The sequence below is a fragment of the Stegodyphus dumicola genome, chromosome 11 (assembly GCF_044657685.1).
Source record: "Stegodyphus dumicola isolate Sdum_Otavi_A_Nest chromosome 11, ASM4465768v1".
Classification (NCBI taxonomy): domain Eukaryota; kingdom Metazoa; phylum Arthropoda; class Arachnida; order Araneae; family Eresidae; genus Stegodyphus; species Stegodyphus dumicola.
Genome location: NC_140778.1, coordinates 126,207,963 through 126,223,006, shown reverse-complemented (window position 1 = coordinate 126,223,006; position 15,044 = coordinate 126,207,963). Strand labels below are relative to the sequence as shown.

The window sequence follows — 15,044 nt, the reverse complement described above, 5'->3', positions numbered from 1 at the left end:
TAATGCTTTCATCTAAAATAATGTCCTCATCGTCCTCACTGTCACATAAAAGCATATTTCTTATAATCTCAAGATCCTTCGGATTATTCATGTCGAGTATTTTACTTTTATTTGCCATAACTGAAAAGGAAAGAACAAAAAATATCATACATGGTCGCGCGTATGTGACGCATACAGTGCTTCTATTTTATCATTAAAAGTAATTATGCACACAAATTATATAAAATCATATTAGATGCAAAAGAATACAGATTTTCTATAATAAAAAAGGAAATTAGATATAACAAAAACTTACTTCAACGGTCGCGCGTATTTCTGGAATACTGCAGACTCGCATTAACCCCTTGAAATCCAGCAGACGACTGAAAGAAAGGCGAATGAAGAGGAGAGAATAGCCAAGGTCACGCGGTCATAGCGCCCTCTGGCCTACAAAACAAATGCGAAAAAAATATCTAGTGTATCTCACACATACGCGCACCCGCTGGAAGGTTAAAGTTGTTGTCCAATATAAAGATGTTAAGTAGATGTTTCTATTGCACACAGAAATGTATTACTACATATATAATAAACAATTTTTGCACTTATAAGTCGACATGCTTTTTCTTTCATGAAAAAATTACCAAATTTCGTCAGATATTTTCATTAATTACCATATATTCCAATAAGTGCAACTTTAAACACAAATAATAAACAACAGTCAAAATGGAATAGTAAATGCAAACTTAAGCATTCCCTGAAGATGAAAAAGAATTACCAATCCTCACACAAACAAAGGCTAAAACAAGACAATATTTTTAACACACAATAATGAGAGGGAGGGAGGAAAAATAATTTTAAAAAATGCATCTGAAATGAAAATAAATGTTCAAAAGAGCAATGGTGTTTTAAAACAGTTGAGAGAAAAGCAGAAAGAAAACACATACTTCTAATAGGAGGTCTATAACAGGCGCATGTTTAGGACTAGGTGCTAAGGAAAAACTGTCAACAACGATAACACGTAAAAAATCCATCACAAATTTACGTGCACTGTGAGTTGTGAGGGAATCTCTCTCATAGTAGCTGGAAGTATCCTTTTGCAGAAATACAAACTGATGGTCAGCTGAATAAGGCTAAAAGATGAATAAATTTGTATTAAATTTTCACTGAACACACATTTTAGACAAATGTTCATTAACAAAAAACAGATGATGGATATGATGGATCCAAATTATGAATGGCATTTTAACATCTAAAAATAATAATGAAATTTTTATTAAATAAAAACTAAACACAACAGGAGATAGTTGCCAACTCAAACAGTGTTTGACCTATTTTCTAAATCATAAAGGCATATTTATCAGTATACAAATGTGACCATTAACCCCTGGGGCATCACAGCCTTTTGTAACTGCTTATACAACACATTTTTAGTGAATTTGTACAATTAATTATTTTAGTCTTTGTTTTTATAAATGTTCATTCATTAAGATATTTAGATGTAATATTTAGATCATTAAAGAAATTAAGAAAATGGAATATTTTAAATAACAGGGTAATATACAATTAATGACAAAAAAATTTCATGACTGCACAAAAGCAATCATGACACACATGGGGTTAAAAATAGTACACACTTAATATGCAATACTTAAGCCAGACAATGTTGCTTCAATAAAAGTGCTGATAGGTTATAGAAATAAGGCAAAGTGCACAAAGCTATCTGCTTAATAGAAGGATGCTTTTGTGAGAACATTAACATTATACATGGGGAAAACCATGAAAACTAACCAATAGCCAGTCTATCTGCATGAGATCAAATCCTTAAAATTCAATAATTACAATCACTGGGCCACAAATGGGGTCTACAAAAGCTGCTGTTTGAGTCTAGAGGAATCATATTTGAATATATTACATCTGTATTTGGTATTTCAGTTCCAAATGAACTTGCAATGAGTATTGACTTGTACTTTTCCATTCAATGAGATAAAGTCTTCTTAAGGTATACTGTTAATAGAGGGGAAAAAAAAAATGATACTCTGTACTTATGCTACTCAAAAATAAGACCCAAATGAGAAGCCAAGTCACTCAGAAAGGCCAGTACTGTATCCAAAGAAGTTTGACTTAGTATATTGTAGGACACAGAAAATGCAAGTTATTTTGAACTCTAGAAAACAAGTGACCTGATGTGATCTTTCAATGGGATCCAAGTAATCTTTCAATGGGATAACGTTAAATCCCACATTGTAGGAGTGACTTAAATTAATTGAAACATACCTAAATCTTAAAAATTAATTAAGATTTATTGAATACAAAGTATTATATATTTTTTATGCTTGTAAGTTATATTCAATAACATTTTCTTGGCAATAATTTTTTTTTTTTGCATTAAGAATTCTTTTGGTTACAAAACGTTTCTAGTGACATGTTAATAAACATCCTGAATTTTTAGATCGTATTACTTGGATTATAGCTAAGTACATGATGGCTGTCTATCAACCTGAGGAAATGGATGCCTGCATGTGGACATTTTAAGAGAAACTGGCTCATATTCCTGTTAAACAAGAGGAGAATACGAAAATCTCAACACAGCCATCCCACTCACTGGAGCTGAATTTTAGTTGAACCATCAGTATTCAGTGGCCTTTATTGCTTGGTTAGTAGTGAGCACAGAACTCTCGTAAGATGGCTATAACCATCTGGTTACAGCAGGAGCAAACTCTGTATAATGAATATACCAAAACAGTAATTTCAAACAAGTTACATTCCTTGGCAATATTAATTAAAAATTTACATGGTAATGTGAAGCAAAAGTAGCAATTGATATTATTTATTGAAAAATGAGATAATAAATGCAAATGAACACCACGAATATACTTTTTACAGATAAACACTAGGAATAAGAAATAGAAAAGAGTTACAGAAAGGTCCCCAGAGATGTTTAGTTACTAAAAAATTATTGGCAAGATGCAATGTGGTAAACCAATAAAAATCCATTTTTGAAATACAATTATACACCAAGGAGGAGGAGGGAAAGGCAGCAAAGTGCAGTGGAAAGAGAAAGGAATAAATGAGAAATGTATTAAGAAGTAAACAGCTCTTTTGTTTAAAAAAATCTGTTGTGTACATCACATGACTTCCTTGTACGGAATATTAAATTATAGACATTTTTTCTTGCATTTAATTTAAACTTATCGGATTGAATTAAATTTACTTTGCCGACAGAGCATAAACCACAACAGAATAAATGCATTCTTTAAAATTCAATATATTTGTTTACCATCGGGACACTCTGGCGCTAGGTTCACTTAACAGTATTATATTTCATTCATATAACTCAAAATGCACAAAATTTATTATCATTTAAAGAATTATCTAATCGTTGCCACATGTTCTATTCAAATACTATAATAAAGCTAAAATGATATATAAAAGAAATTAAGTAAATAAAATAAAAAAGAAACATTTTTTCACAGACGACTGAGTATTTCTCATTCAATTAATTCAGTTCTCACTTCGCGAGAAGGCAAAAATACATAAAAACTCAAAATATCTATATTAAAAATTACGAAGTAACTCTTAAGCACTTATTTCCTCGAAAAAATTCCAGGAAGGATTAAGCATGATTTAATTGGCAATAATAAATGAAGGTGTTATCTTTGTTGTTGCGAAGCTAAGTTTCTCTAGATTGGCAACAAATCCACTAGTCTGCTGTTTCAAATGTAAACAATCAACGGCCGCCATAAAAAAAAAAGCTTACTGGCACTTAAACAACTTTAAAATTGTTGATAATTCTAAAAATATTGCATACAGATTTACTAAAGGCATAAAAACCTTAACTGGAAGATAAAAACAACATAATTCAATCATTTTTAAAGCAAAAAATGTACAATTTACAAACATATAAGAGTAAAGAAATTGAGATCACTGAGCCGGTTAACAGAGTGGATATATATATAAATATATTTATATATGTTTGGTGCGACTGATTGCAACCAAAATACGAGGTGCACATCTACATGTTATAGCAGTCCTATATACAAAATTTCAAAGTTCTGATTCTGCTCGTTTTTGAGTTATGAGAGATACATACGTACATACGTTTGTACAGACGCCACGAAAAATTCTCTTCAGAATTAATTTTAAAGCAGTTTTATAATTTTTTTAGAGGAAACTAGTCTTTTATTCTGTCCTTACGCACAGATATCACACAAAAACATCATTAAATTGCATTCGATAGCGGTCAAAATGGATATTTTCATTGAAATATGCTGCCTGAAACTTTTTGTGATTGCAATACTTCCTTTTTACTTCGTACAAGGAAGTAAAAAAAACCATCAAAACATTTTATGTAAAAAAAATTGGTATATTCATCAGCAATATTAAATTCAAATCAATTATGCTCTTAAATGGAAGAATAAATTAATAAATATATTGTTTACAGAAACTCCAGCAAATAAGTTTTAATTTAAATTGAATCCCTCTGCTAATTCTGCCATTACGTTCTCTGCATGTGCAACTGGATTAATAGCAAATGACAAAAAGCGCTAGGACTAAAATTTTGAATTCGTTCTTCAGCCCAATTTTTAGAACCATGTTTTTTGTTTTAGATGACAAAAAATCATTATTTCTCTGTTCACTGATGATATAAACAAACTTGCTCTTTGCACGGAATGTAAATAAACTAGTTTGATGGTCCTCATTGATGAAAATACCTTGTAGAAATCGTCAAATTTTCAGAATGTGCCAAACTCTGACAACAATGATCTGAAGAATGACAACAAACCATTCTTCAGGCAACCATCCTCATAACAATCCTTTAATCAACCAACATCACCAATTTCGTACACATTTTTTTATTGTATTTTAAGTTCTAATAGTTTTTATAGACAAATCAAGATATGTCTTGTCTTTCATTCAATCTTAAAATAGACCCTTAAGGACTTTGCCAGCAATGGAAGAAATTATGTTAAAATTTCAGCAAGAAAACTGTATATTGCCACAAAATCGCTGAAGAGTACAATGATAGGATGTACTTGATAGATAGTTGATAGATAGCAATGCACAATGCCAAGTTTGTGTAATTCACTCATATTTTTTTTTTTTTTTTTTTTAATGAAAACACATCACTCTGCACATGGGGAGAAAAACAGGAAAAAAAATATGGTAGGATTTTTCAGAAAAATTTGTTTTATTTTAATTAATGTATTATGTTACCTTACTTAATACTTTTGGTCCCAGTCGACAAAAAGACACTGAAGGTGCAAAAACTGTCTTAATTCCATATTCTGCTAAGTTTCAATTGCAAACAAATATGGCTCTTCTATTAGGCTTAGTCGCTCTTAACCCATTAGCCGCTGGTGTTGTGTTGACGCAACGGTCAAAATAAATGCATATATAAATATAACTACCTAAGATATTTTATACCAGCAGATGATTTTGTGTAGGTAATATTATGAAGATTATTTCTGTAAAAAAATATTTGCCTTCAACAATAATTTTGTTTATAATAATTAATTTCATACTTTAAGCAAAATTTTCGACCGGGTGTTTTTGCTGAAAATATTTAACGAAAGAATCGCCGTCTTTATGAGTGATCTATTTTTAGTCATGGTCACCGTTTATCAGAACATTACATCAGTCAGATGTTTATATTTGTGTTGGGAAGGAAGGGAAAACAGGTGTTGCGTTGACGAACGTCAGCAGGAAACGAGTAGTCAATCTCCTTTTTCACTCATTCCTTTCGATGCACTGGTTCATGTTCTGGTTGTTTAAAAATGCCTAGAACGAGGTATCTTACATTAGAAGAAGCTCTTCAAAGATTTTTTGATGAAGAAACAGATGATGATAATGTTAACAACGACTAGAATTAAACTGATATTGTTGTTGTTCACCCAGAAATTGCAGAGGCTAATGTTGAAGAAGAAAGGAATGGCAATGTTTTAAATAATGATAATGATATTTTACCAAATTATACTGGTGGGGAAGTTGAAATTCACGTAAGAAGTAAGTTTCAGCCTTCTAAAAGCAGTTATAGTCATACTAAAAATTTGAAAAGCAGAAGACTGAAATCTTGAAGTGGATAAAAAAGGAAATGTTAGTTATGTCTCAGGAAGAACACAAAGAAAGAGATAGAAGAGAAATTATAAAAGACAAAACACAAGGTAAAACTAGTGCACAGATTTTCGATTTTCTTTTTGGTTTAGACATTTACTCTCTTCTCATCGAAAAGACAAATATATACATTCATCTTAAGCTACCTGAGATACTGCACAAACAGGTAGCATGTGAGGACTATACTTGATAAGCAAAGTTATACAGCTACTACCGTACTAGTGTCTGTGTACACATAGCAGAAATTGACACAGAAGCTTTATTGCTCTATGTCAGATATCATTTTGATTATTTTTGTCAACTTCAACACAGAATGTCTCCAGTTAGTATGTTTTATATTATCTTGTTCTCCATACGATTTTAATTTATCCAAAAGTCAGGATGATTTACCAGCATGATAAAAGGGATCTAACCATTCATAAAAATGAATATGAAAAAAACACATACCAATGTAAAAACTTAAAATCAGGCAAAAGAAAACTTAATTTGACGTAGAATTTACATAAAACTACGCACAAATTGTCAATTTCAGCTCTTTGACTGAGAGATCAATCACTCTCAAAATCTATAGAATTTAAAAAACACCTACATTAATCTAAGTTTATAATATTTTCAAGTCTTTCAGGTAATAGGCAGCAATTTTAAAATTCATCTCCCGTTTAACCCATGTTTTACCTAATATCAAAAGGTAAAGCATGGGTTTTGTTATTATATATATTTTCTGACTGTGATGTATGACAGACAGAAAATAAGTTTATTTAAGGTTTAAACTGGACAAATATTCTTTACAAATTTCATAAAAAAAAAAAAAAAAAAAAAAAAAAATAGAATTTATTGCATCTGAAGCCTATATGAGAAGATTTATTGGAATATTATTACTTACAGGATATCATTCTTTACCTCAAAAAATGTATTGGTCTTTTGATTAGGACAATTGTGTTCCTGTTGTACGAGAATTGATAACATGTTTGCAGTACAGGAATATGAAACAGAATTTGCATTTGACAATACTGATAAATTATATGAGGTGAGACCGTATCTAAACTTACTAAGTATCACCACTTTTTACTACTAAGTCAAATCTTGAAGTAGATTGAAGATCTTAGATTTCAGACGCGAGAATGCATTATTTCTTTTGCAAGTTCCTATTGAGAGTGTAGAATTAGCCAGAAATAGATCAGCAACAAGAAGACCTAGTAAATTCAGCATTCAAAAACCATTCCATGGAGATGGTAGACATTTTATCGTAAAGTCCGTTGTGTAGCTTTACATCATGATCGTAATCAAGCTTTTTATGCTTGAATCTTTCAAATGAAATAATCTGTATTTGTGAAAGAAATACAACGTATATTTTAATATTAATTACAAGTAAAGTGATTTACAGATTTATAAAATGTTATACAGCTAAAAAGTAATCCTGCGCTCCACTCAAAAGAAACATCACACGAGTACAATCCTACTCACTAAACATCTGCAATCTTATTCCACAGACGTTGCGCGAACGCAACACTCGCTTTTTCCACAGGTAAGAGCATTTTTTTTTTAAATTTTCAATGTAAATTTATGTTATAAATGCTTAATTTAATATTTGTTATTATTTTCACGAGAAAAGAAACATTCCTTGTAGTTTTGGTGGTTAATCAACAACTTTTAAATTGTTGATTATTCTACAACTATTGCATGTGGACTAACTAAAGGCATAAAAACCTTAACCAGGATATAAGAACAACATAATTCAATCTCTTTTAAAGCGAAAAATGCACACTTTACCAGCATATAAGAATAAAAAAAAAACTGAGCTTACCGAGCCGAGTAACAGAGTGGATATATATAACACATCGTTCAATGTCCCAGAACTAACCGACAGACAGGGGGGCGTAGCTAGAGGGGGGCAAGGGGGGCATGTGTCCCCGGGCGCAGAATCCAAGGGGCGCCAAACTGATGTTACGACATTTTAGAATTAAATGTTTTCCATCCTCGGAAAGCAGTAGGGGGCGCGAAATCTTCAGTTGTCCCTGGGCGCTGAAAACCCTAGCTACGACTCTGCCGACAGATGGTGTAGTAATATCAACTTGACTTCATTGTTCGAAAGAACTAATCTTCAAATTACATGTGTCTGAGTTTCATGGCATTCGGACTGGAAATAGCGAAGCTATTGTGGTGAAAGTGGTACTACTTGTGCATTTGGGGACAAAATGGAGAAAAACGAATTTCGAGTATTGATTAAACATTGCTATTTAATGGGCAAAAATACCGTCCAAGCTCAGCAATGGCTTGAAAAATGTTATCCAGGCTCTGCTCCATCAAAAACAACCATTTGCTGTTGGTATGCTAATTTCAAGCATGGTCGCACAGATACAAATGATGCCGTACGCTCGGGTAGACCAAATTAAGCCAGTCACTCCATAAAATGTGAAACAAGTGTTTAAAATCATGATGAATGACCACAAAGTGAAAGTTCGTAAGATTGTTCAGATCGTAAACTTATCAACTGGAAGTGCATGTACAATTTTACATGAAAAGCTGGGCATAAAAAAAGTGTTTTCCAAATGGGTGCCGCGTGTTCTCACAATGGAACAAAAGCAACATAGCAACAAAACAACAAACAAGTCGACAATTCACAGAACTGTTTGTCACTGTTTACTCAAAATAAACAGAATTTCTTGCATCGGTATGTGACAATGGACGAAACATGGATCCATTATTTCACTCTGGAGTCGAAGCGGCAATCAGCTGAGTGGCGTGCATCTGGTGAAAGCCGTCCGAAGTGTTCCAAAAACGCAACAGTCAGCTGGCAAAGTCATGGCATCAGTGTTTTTGGAGGTATAATTTAATCGACTACTTTGAAAAGAGAAAATCTATCAATAGTGCCTATTACAGTCAGTTATTGGTGCGTCTGAAGGATGAAATTGGTGGGGGGGGGGAAGACCGCATATGAAGAAGAAAAAATCATCTTCCATCAAGACAATGCCCCATGCCACAAGTCAATGCAAACACTTGTTACATTGAACAAGTTGGGCTTTACTTTGCTTCCCCACCCACCATACTCTCCAGATCTAGCCCCCAACGACTGCTGGCTGTTTGCTGATCTCGAAACGATGCTCCAGGGAAAAAGATTTGGCTCGAATGAGGAAGTCATCGCTGCCACTGAGGCTTATTTTGCGGACAAGGACAAATCATTTCACAAGCACGGTATCGAAAAGTTAGAAAAGCGTTGGAATGATTGCATGGCTCTTGATGGTGATTATGTTGATCAATAAACGTGAATTTTGTGAAATGGATGTTGTTTTCTTAGCTAGTCCCAGGACATACTTAACGATGTGTTACTCATATACTTTTGGTGTCGCCAATTTGAAACAAAAATGGAGGTGTGCAACTATGTTATCGCAGTCCTATATAAAAAATTTCAATGTTCTATAGCTACTCATTTTTGAGTTATGCTAGATATAAATATACGTGAAGACGTGATGAAAAAAAACTCTTCTAAAATCATTTTAAACCCATTTTACAATTCATTTTGGGAAAAAGAGTATGTACAGATGTCACACAAAAATATCCTTAAATTGCATTCGATAGCAGTCAAAATGGGTATTTTAGTTGAAATATGATAAGCAAAAATTTTCATAATTACAATACTTCCTTTACTTCGTATAAGGAAGTAAAAAAAGAGTGTAATTGATGCTGTACATAATACTTACCTGGTATTCATCTAAAGGAGAATTCACCATATTCTCTTGCTCTGTTGTAGGAGGGTTAGGAGGAAATAATGTTGCAACTAGAGCTGTGATGACATCTTGTGTCATACAGATACTTACAAAATCACATCTATTGTGATATAGAGAAATAAAGAAGTGTAAGAGAGTAACAGAATAGTCTAGAACAATTTCATTTTGGTCTCCAACCTGTAAAATTATAAAAACATACTTTATTTACTTAATGCTACAAAACTATAAATCATATTTTTCATTATGAACAGTTAGCAAAAATTAGAAGCACCAGCAATATTTTCAACACTTTAAATTATTGATAGAGCTTATATACTCATATTACAGTATCAATAAAATGCTTATAATCATACATATAACTACTGTAAGGTGAAAAGTACTTTGAAATATATTAATTAGTAAAGAGATTAACATGAAAAAAAAATAAAGAAATAAACACTTTTAGTCGGTTTGTTCATGTACTGGCTAATATGCAATGACCAACTGGAGACTCTGATTTATAAAACAGACAAACACCAAATGCCCATATGACAAAATCTTTTTCTTCAATATAATTACATGGCTTTGTTCAGTTTAGAGTTTTAAAGTCATGGAATTAAGTACAAAAATATGATCAATATTTTATTCAGAGCTTTAGAATAAAAAAAAAACATGAAAGTAAATTAAAAGTACATGTTTTTTATATAATTTTTTTTCATGATTTATGTTTGAGTCTTAACTGAGAGTTTTATAACATAAAAATGTGGAATTAAGCAGAAGAATTGAGCTAATGTATTATAATTAGTGTGATTATCTCATGGACAATGTGGAACAAACTGCCAATGTGATGTGCTTTATTAAACTGAGTAAATTCACCAGAGAGACACTGATAGTGTTTTTAGCAAACTTATGGCTTTGAGGCAACTTTCACAATGTTTCAAGTGGCACAGGTGTTTCAAAGATGGAAGAATATTCCTTGATGTGTATGAACCATTTGGAAGATTTTCTATGAGCATTATCCTCCAAAATAAACAACATTTTCAGGAACTTATACATGCTTATGATTGGAAGATGATTAATGACATTACAGACATTATTGATATGTTGAATGGATCTGTGTAAAAAATGCTAATCTCAGAATTGATCATGCAGCATGGCATTGCCATCTTTGTCCCTGATTTGCTGACTCCTCAGCAGACAGGATATTGTGTTTTAGAGAGCTAAGATTTGATTAAGCACGTGAAAAATAATCCATCCTGATAGTTTTTTAGCAAGCTTATGGCCTTGAGGCAACGAATCATTCACAATGTTTCAGATATCACAGGTGAAAAGATGGAAGAATAGTCCTTGAAGACTATGAACCATTCGGAAGATTTTCTACGAGCATTATCCTCCAAAATAAACAAAAAATTCAGGAATTTATGCATGCTTATGATTGGAAGATGATTAATGATATTACAGACATTGTTAGTATGTTGAATGGATCTGTGTAGAAAATGCTAATCTCAGAATTGATCATGCAGCGTGGCATTGTTATCTTTGTCTCTCATTTGCTGACTCCTCAGCAGATGGAATATTGTGTTGCAGAGTGTTAAGATTTGTATAAGCATGTGAAAAATAATCCATCCTTTACACCCAAGATAATTACTGGTGATGAGTTCCAGTGTGAATAGTAAAAGGTTATGGATTCGGTTTATGCAATATCCCATTGAAATTGCATTTCAGATGTGGTAAGAGTATTGAGACAGGATTATTTTAAAAGAAAGGATACTCAAAGTATGTAATTTTTTAGAGCTAGTCTGGGAACTTAATATATCATATTCATCACATTTAGTATATACACATTAAATGTTTTTTACAGCTTTATACCAGACTCCGCTTTCTTTTCCGTTCAAAACTTAAAAATAAGAAACACTACTAAATGGGAGAAGAATACTTATTAATTACATCTGACCAAGACTGAATCACATATTTTCTTTTCCTAAAATTTAAACAAGGTCCAAATCAAACAAAACAGATTTCAGAGTTCAAATGAATCTAATGCAGACCAATCTTCAATGAAATTCAAATTAAGTGATTAAGTGATAGAGTGGATTCCTAATTATTAGATCTCATTAAATTAAAATCATAGTTAAACAAAGCGGGTAAAGACCTAACAAAGATTTACCGCATTTCCGATTATTAATTTTTTGAGTTACTGTAATCCTTGTAAATAATAACTTGCATTTAACAAAATTATGTTATTTATAATGAAAAATGCACAAATTAGCACTGGCATTAAGACCATTCCAATACTGGACTACTCCAAATACACTATCATAGTTTGGTTTATTTGATTATGATAAAGCACTGAAGAGCTATCTGTTTAAAGGAAGGGATACCTTTGTGGAGAACTTTCTGATGGAAATTATTTCATATCCAAATCAAACATGGAAAAAAAAATCATTAAACACCCATGCAGCCAGACTGCTTGCTGTGATTCGAAGCCAGGTTGATCTACCAGTGTTTTGCAATTTTACCACTTGGTCACCGTTGGGCCTCCCTAGCCACTGATATGCTATTAACTGGTCATTTTTTTATTGCTGTTCAATAAAAGTTCGTTTTACATATTCAAGATTTCATTTCAATTTCATAAGAAGATCAATTACTGCATGATAAAAATGCTGGTGTATTTATTTGGCAATTCCAACCATCTAAAATGAAAGATATTTTTAGAACCTACTGTGTGAATGATGGATCTGATCATTGCTAAAACTACAACAGCAGCTTCTTGGCAAATTTCTCCTCTAGGTATAATCTGATTGTTGGGAGTTTGACCTGATGGAGCTCCAAACAAATAAGACCACACTGCATCCATTGTAAGCTTAAAAAAGGAAACAATTATTAGCATTTTTAATGATTAAAATATACCATTTGAATTTATAATTAATAATAAATAAAAGTATTTTTACAATTTTAATTTCACTCACTTACAAGTTTATTAATTATTACAATTCAACAACATTTCTCTTTATCTTCAATCTTGCTCCAAAAAATTATTAAAAGAAAAACACTTTGAAAGATATTCTGTGCATGAGATACATTTGAAATATCTGCTTGAGCTTATATTTTAAGGTAACATATAATGATTAAGATTAAGCATGCATTACAATTAAATTATAATAAAGAAACTTATTACTGTAATAACAATGAAATACCTTTTCCAGATAAAAAATTTTACTTTACATAGTTAGATAAATTATGTGCCCCCCCCAAAAAATACACCTAAGACTTCAGATAACTTACCATCTTGAAAAATTCCATTTTAGTTTTTAAAACTTCAAAAAATATTTTAAAAATTAAAAAATAAAAACATTGTAACACCACATATGAAAAACTTTTCAGCTAAGTAGTTGTGATAACCTTATTAGTTTAAAATTAACCCTCCAAAAATTTCAGATGCAACAGATAAATTATATTTAAAATGAGCTATTTGAAATAACAACACAAAAAGTTTAAAATAATTAATATGCTATTATTTCATTGAAAATGAGTGCCATGTAGAAACTTGCACATTTGTTTAAGAAAAAACAGACTTAAATTTTGAAGATTTCAATGGAAGGTATGTGCATGAGGTCTGCTAAAACTACTTCCCTCGAGTGGCAATATTTCTATTTTGTAACATTCTAAATCTGGGAATGGATGGATTTTCATATCAAGTATTTTAAACATGGCAATTTTCCCAAGAAAAGTTTTTCTTTGTAAAATATATTATTAAATCAACTCTGATAAAGTTACAGATTTTCAGAATGATTTCCTAGATCTTCACCCAATTATCTGTTTGCCATTTTTGGATAAATTCAATATACAAATAATACATTTTTTAAACAAACATTAAAGCACTAACTACACTGAGAATGGAGGTATTGAAATATATTATTACTTTTGCCTTAGCAGGTAATGCAGAAGGAAAGAGGCCAAGTAAAATGGAAAGTAATAAATAATATGCTTCAGGAATTTCAACATGATGAACAAGCAGAAACTGCAGATGCTGAAAACCAGGAACATGACAAGCTTCTTCACTTACATCTGTACTTCCAAAAGACTTTGGATTTGATTCACTAACATTGAACCCTAAGAAATTAAATGTATTATGAAAAAAAGTATGAAAACAATTTTAGGCAAAAAATATTTAATAAATTTACAATTAAATGAGTAATTACATATACATCACATATGACACAATTTTTTATTTTATCAAAAATTCAGAATTATTATTAAATAGACACTGTTCAAAATAAGCACTCCTCCTACTCAAAAAATTCTTTTTGCTATAACTATATGAAATGATCCAAAATATTTACACATATTATTCTTTTGCTATAACATTCTGTACTTTAAAACATAAATACTTTTTTTTTTAAAAAAATTATTCAATTCCTGGAACAAATACCTATTCAATGGGCTCATATAAATAAGCTTTTCATGACTTAACAGATCACACAGCAATGATTTAAGTTCCATATAGTCGTGCCACAAAATGGTAGTATGTTTCATAGCAAATTGGACTAAAGTTCGCAAAAGAGATATTACGTTCTAAGAAAAAAATAAATTCTACTATAAAAATGAAAAATACTCCAAAATAATTTTGGAACATAAATGACACATTACTTGGAAGTCACTGTGGTGCTTTAAAATAATACACCAAGCCTCCTCCCCCCCAAAAAAATTAACTAACTAATCTAAAAATTGGCAACAGGGATTCTGATGAGTTAAAACATAGCTGATAGATAGTGCAGGATCCAAAAATGCTAAACAATGACTACTAAAAATGGTATTTGCAGCATGCATGAAAAAAGAGCAGTATTCAGTTACTTGTTTTTTGGTTGTTGAAGGGATAAATGCATTGAAATTCATTGAAGAATAAAAGTATGGTTCAGTAGGGTGATGCAGTATCTATATGGAGAAGGAACCTTGTAAACAGCATTTGTTCCACATAATATTCTTTTTAAACATGTCAGACTCAATGAGAATGATATAAAAAGTTAGACTGAAAGATTATGCAAGTTAAAGCCAAGTTGAAATAACATAACTGCATTACAATGGAAGAGACCACTACCTCTATGGATATCTACCATGGATCAACTCACTGTACTTATTCTCTATATTTTCCAGTTATGTAAATTAATGGTAATTGTTTCTTAGTTTTACAGTATTTTGGTTTACAAAAGGTTTCACAAAAAAGCTATTTTCATAAAGCACGAGAAATCT

General features: G+C 31.5%; 1 protein-coding gene across 2 annotated transcripts in view; it reads right to left on the bottom strand.

The window, feature by feature from the left end:
• The window catches only part of bchs (WD repeat and FYVE domain containing 3 bchs), a 196,540-nt gene that overhangs the window by 88,144 nt on the left and 93,352 nt on the right, over positions 1–15,044 (bottom strand). For both annotated transcript variants that reach the window (XM_085827196.1, XM_085827197.1), the window contains 4 exons: positions 13,717–13,907; positions 12,517–12,657; positions 9,789–9,992; positions 924–1,109 (listed from right to left, as the gene is read on the bottom strand). In XM_085827196.1, the coding sequence (XP_085683322.1) occupies positions 924–1,109; positions 9,789–9,992; positions 12,517–12,657; positions 13,717–13,907 (722 nt within the window). The remainder of the gene's footprint in view (positions 1–923; positions 1,110–9,788; positions 9,993–12,516; positions 12,658–13,716; positions 13,908–15,044) is intronic.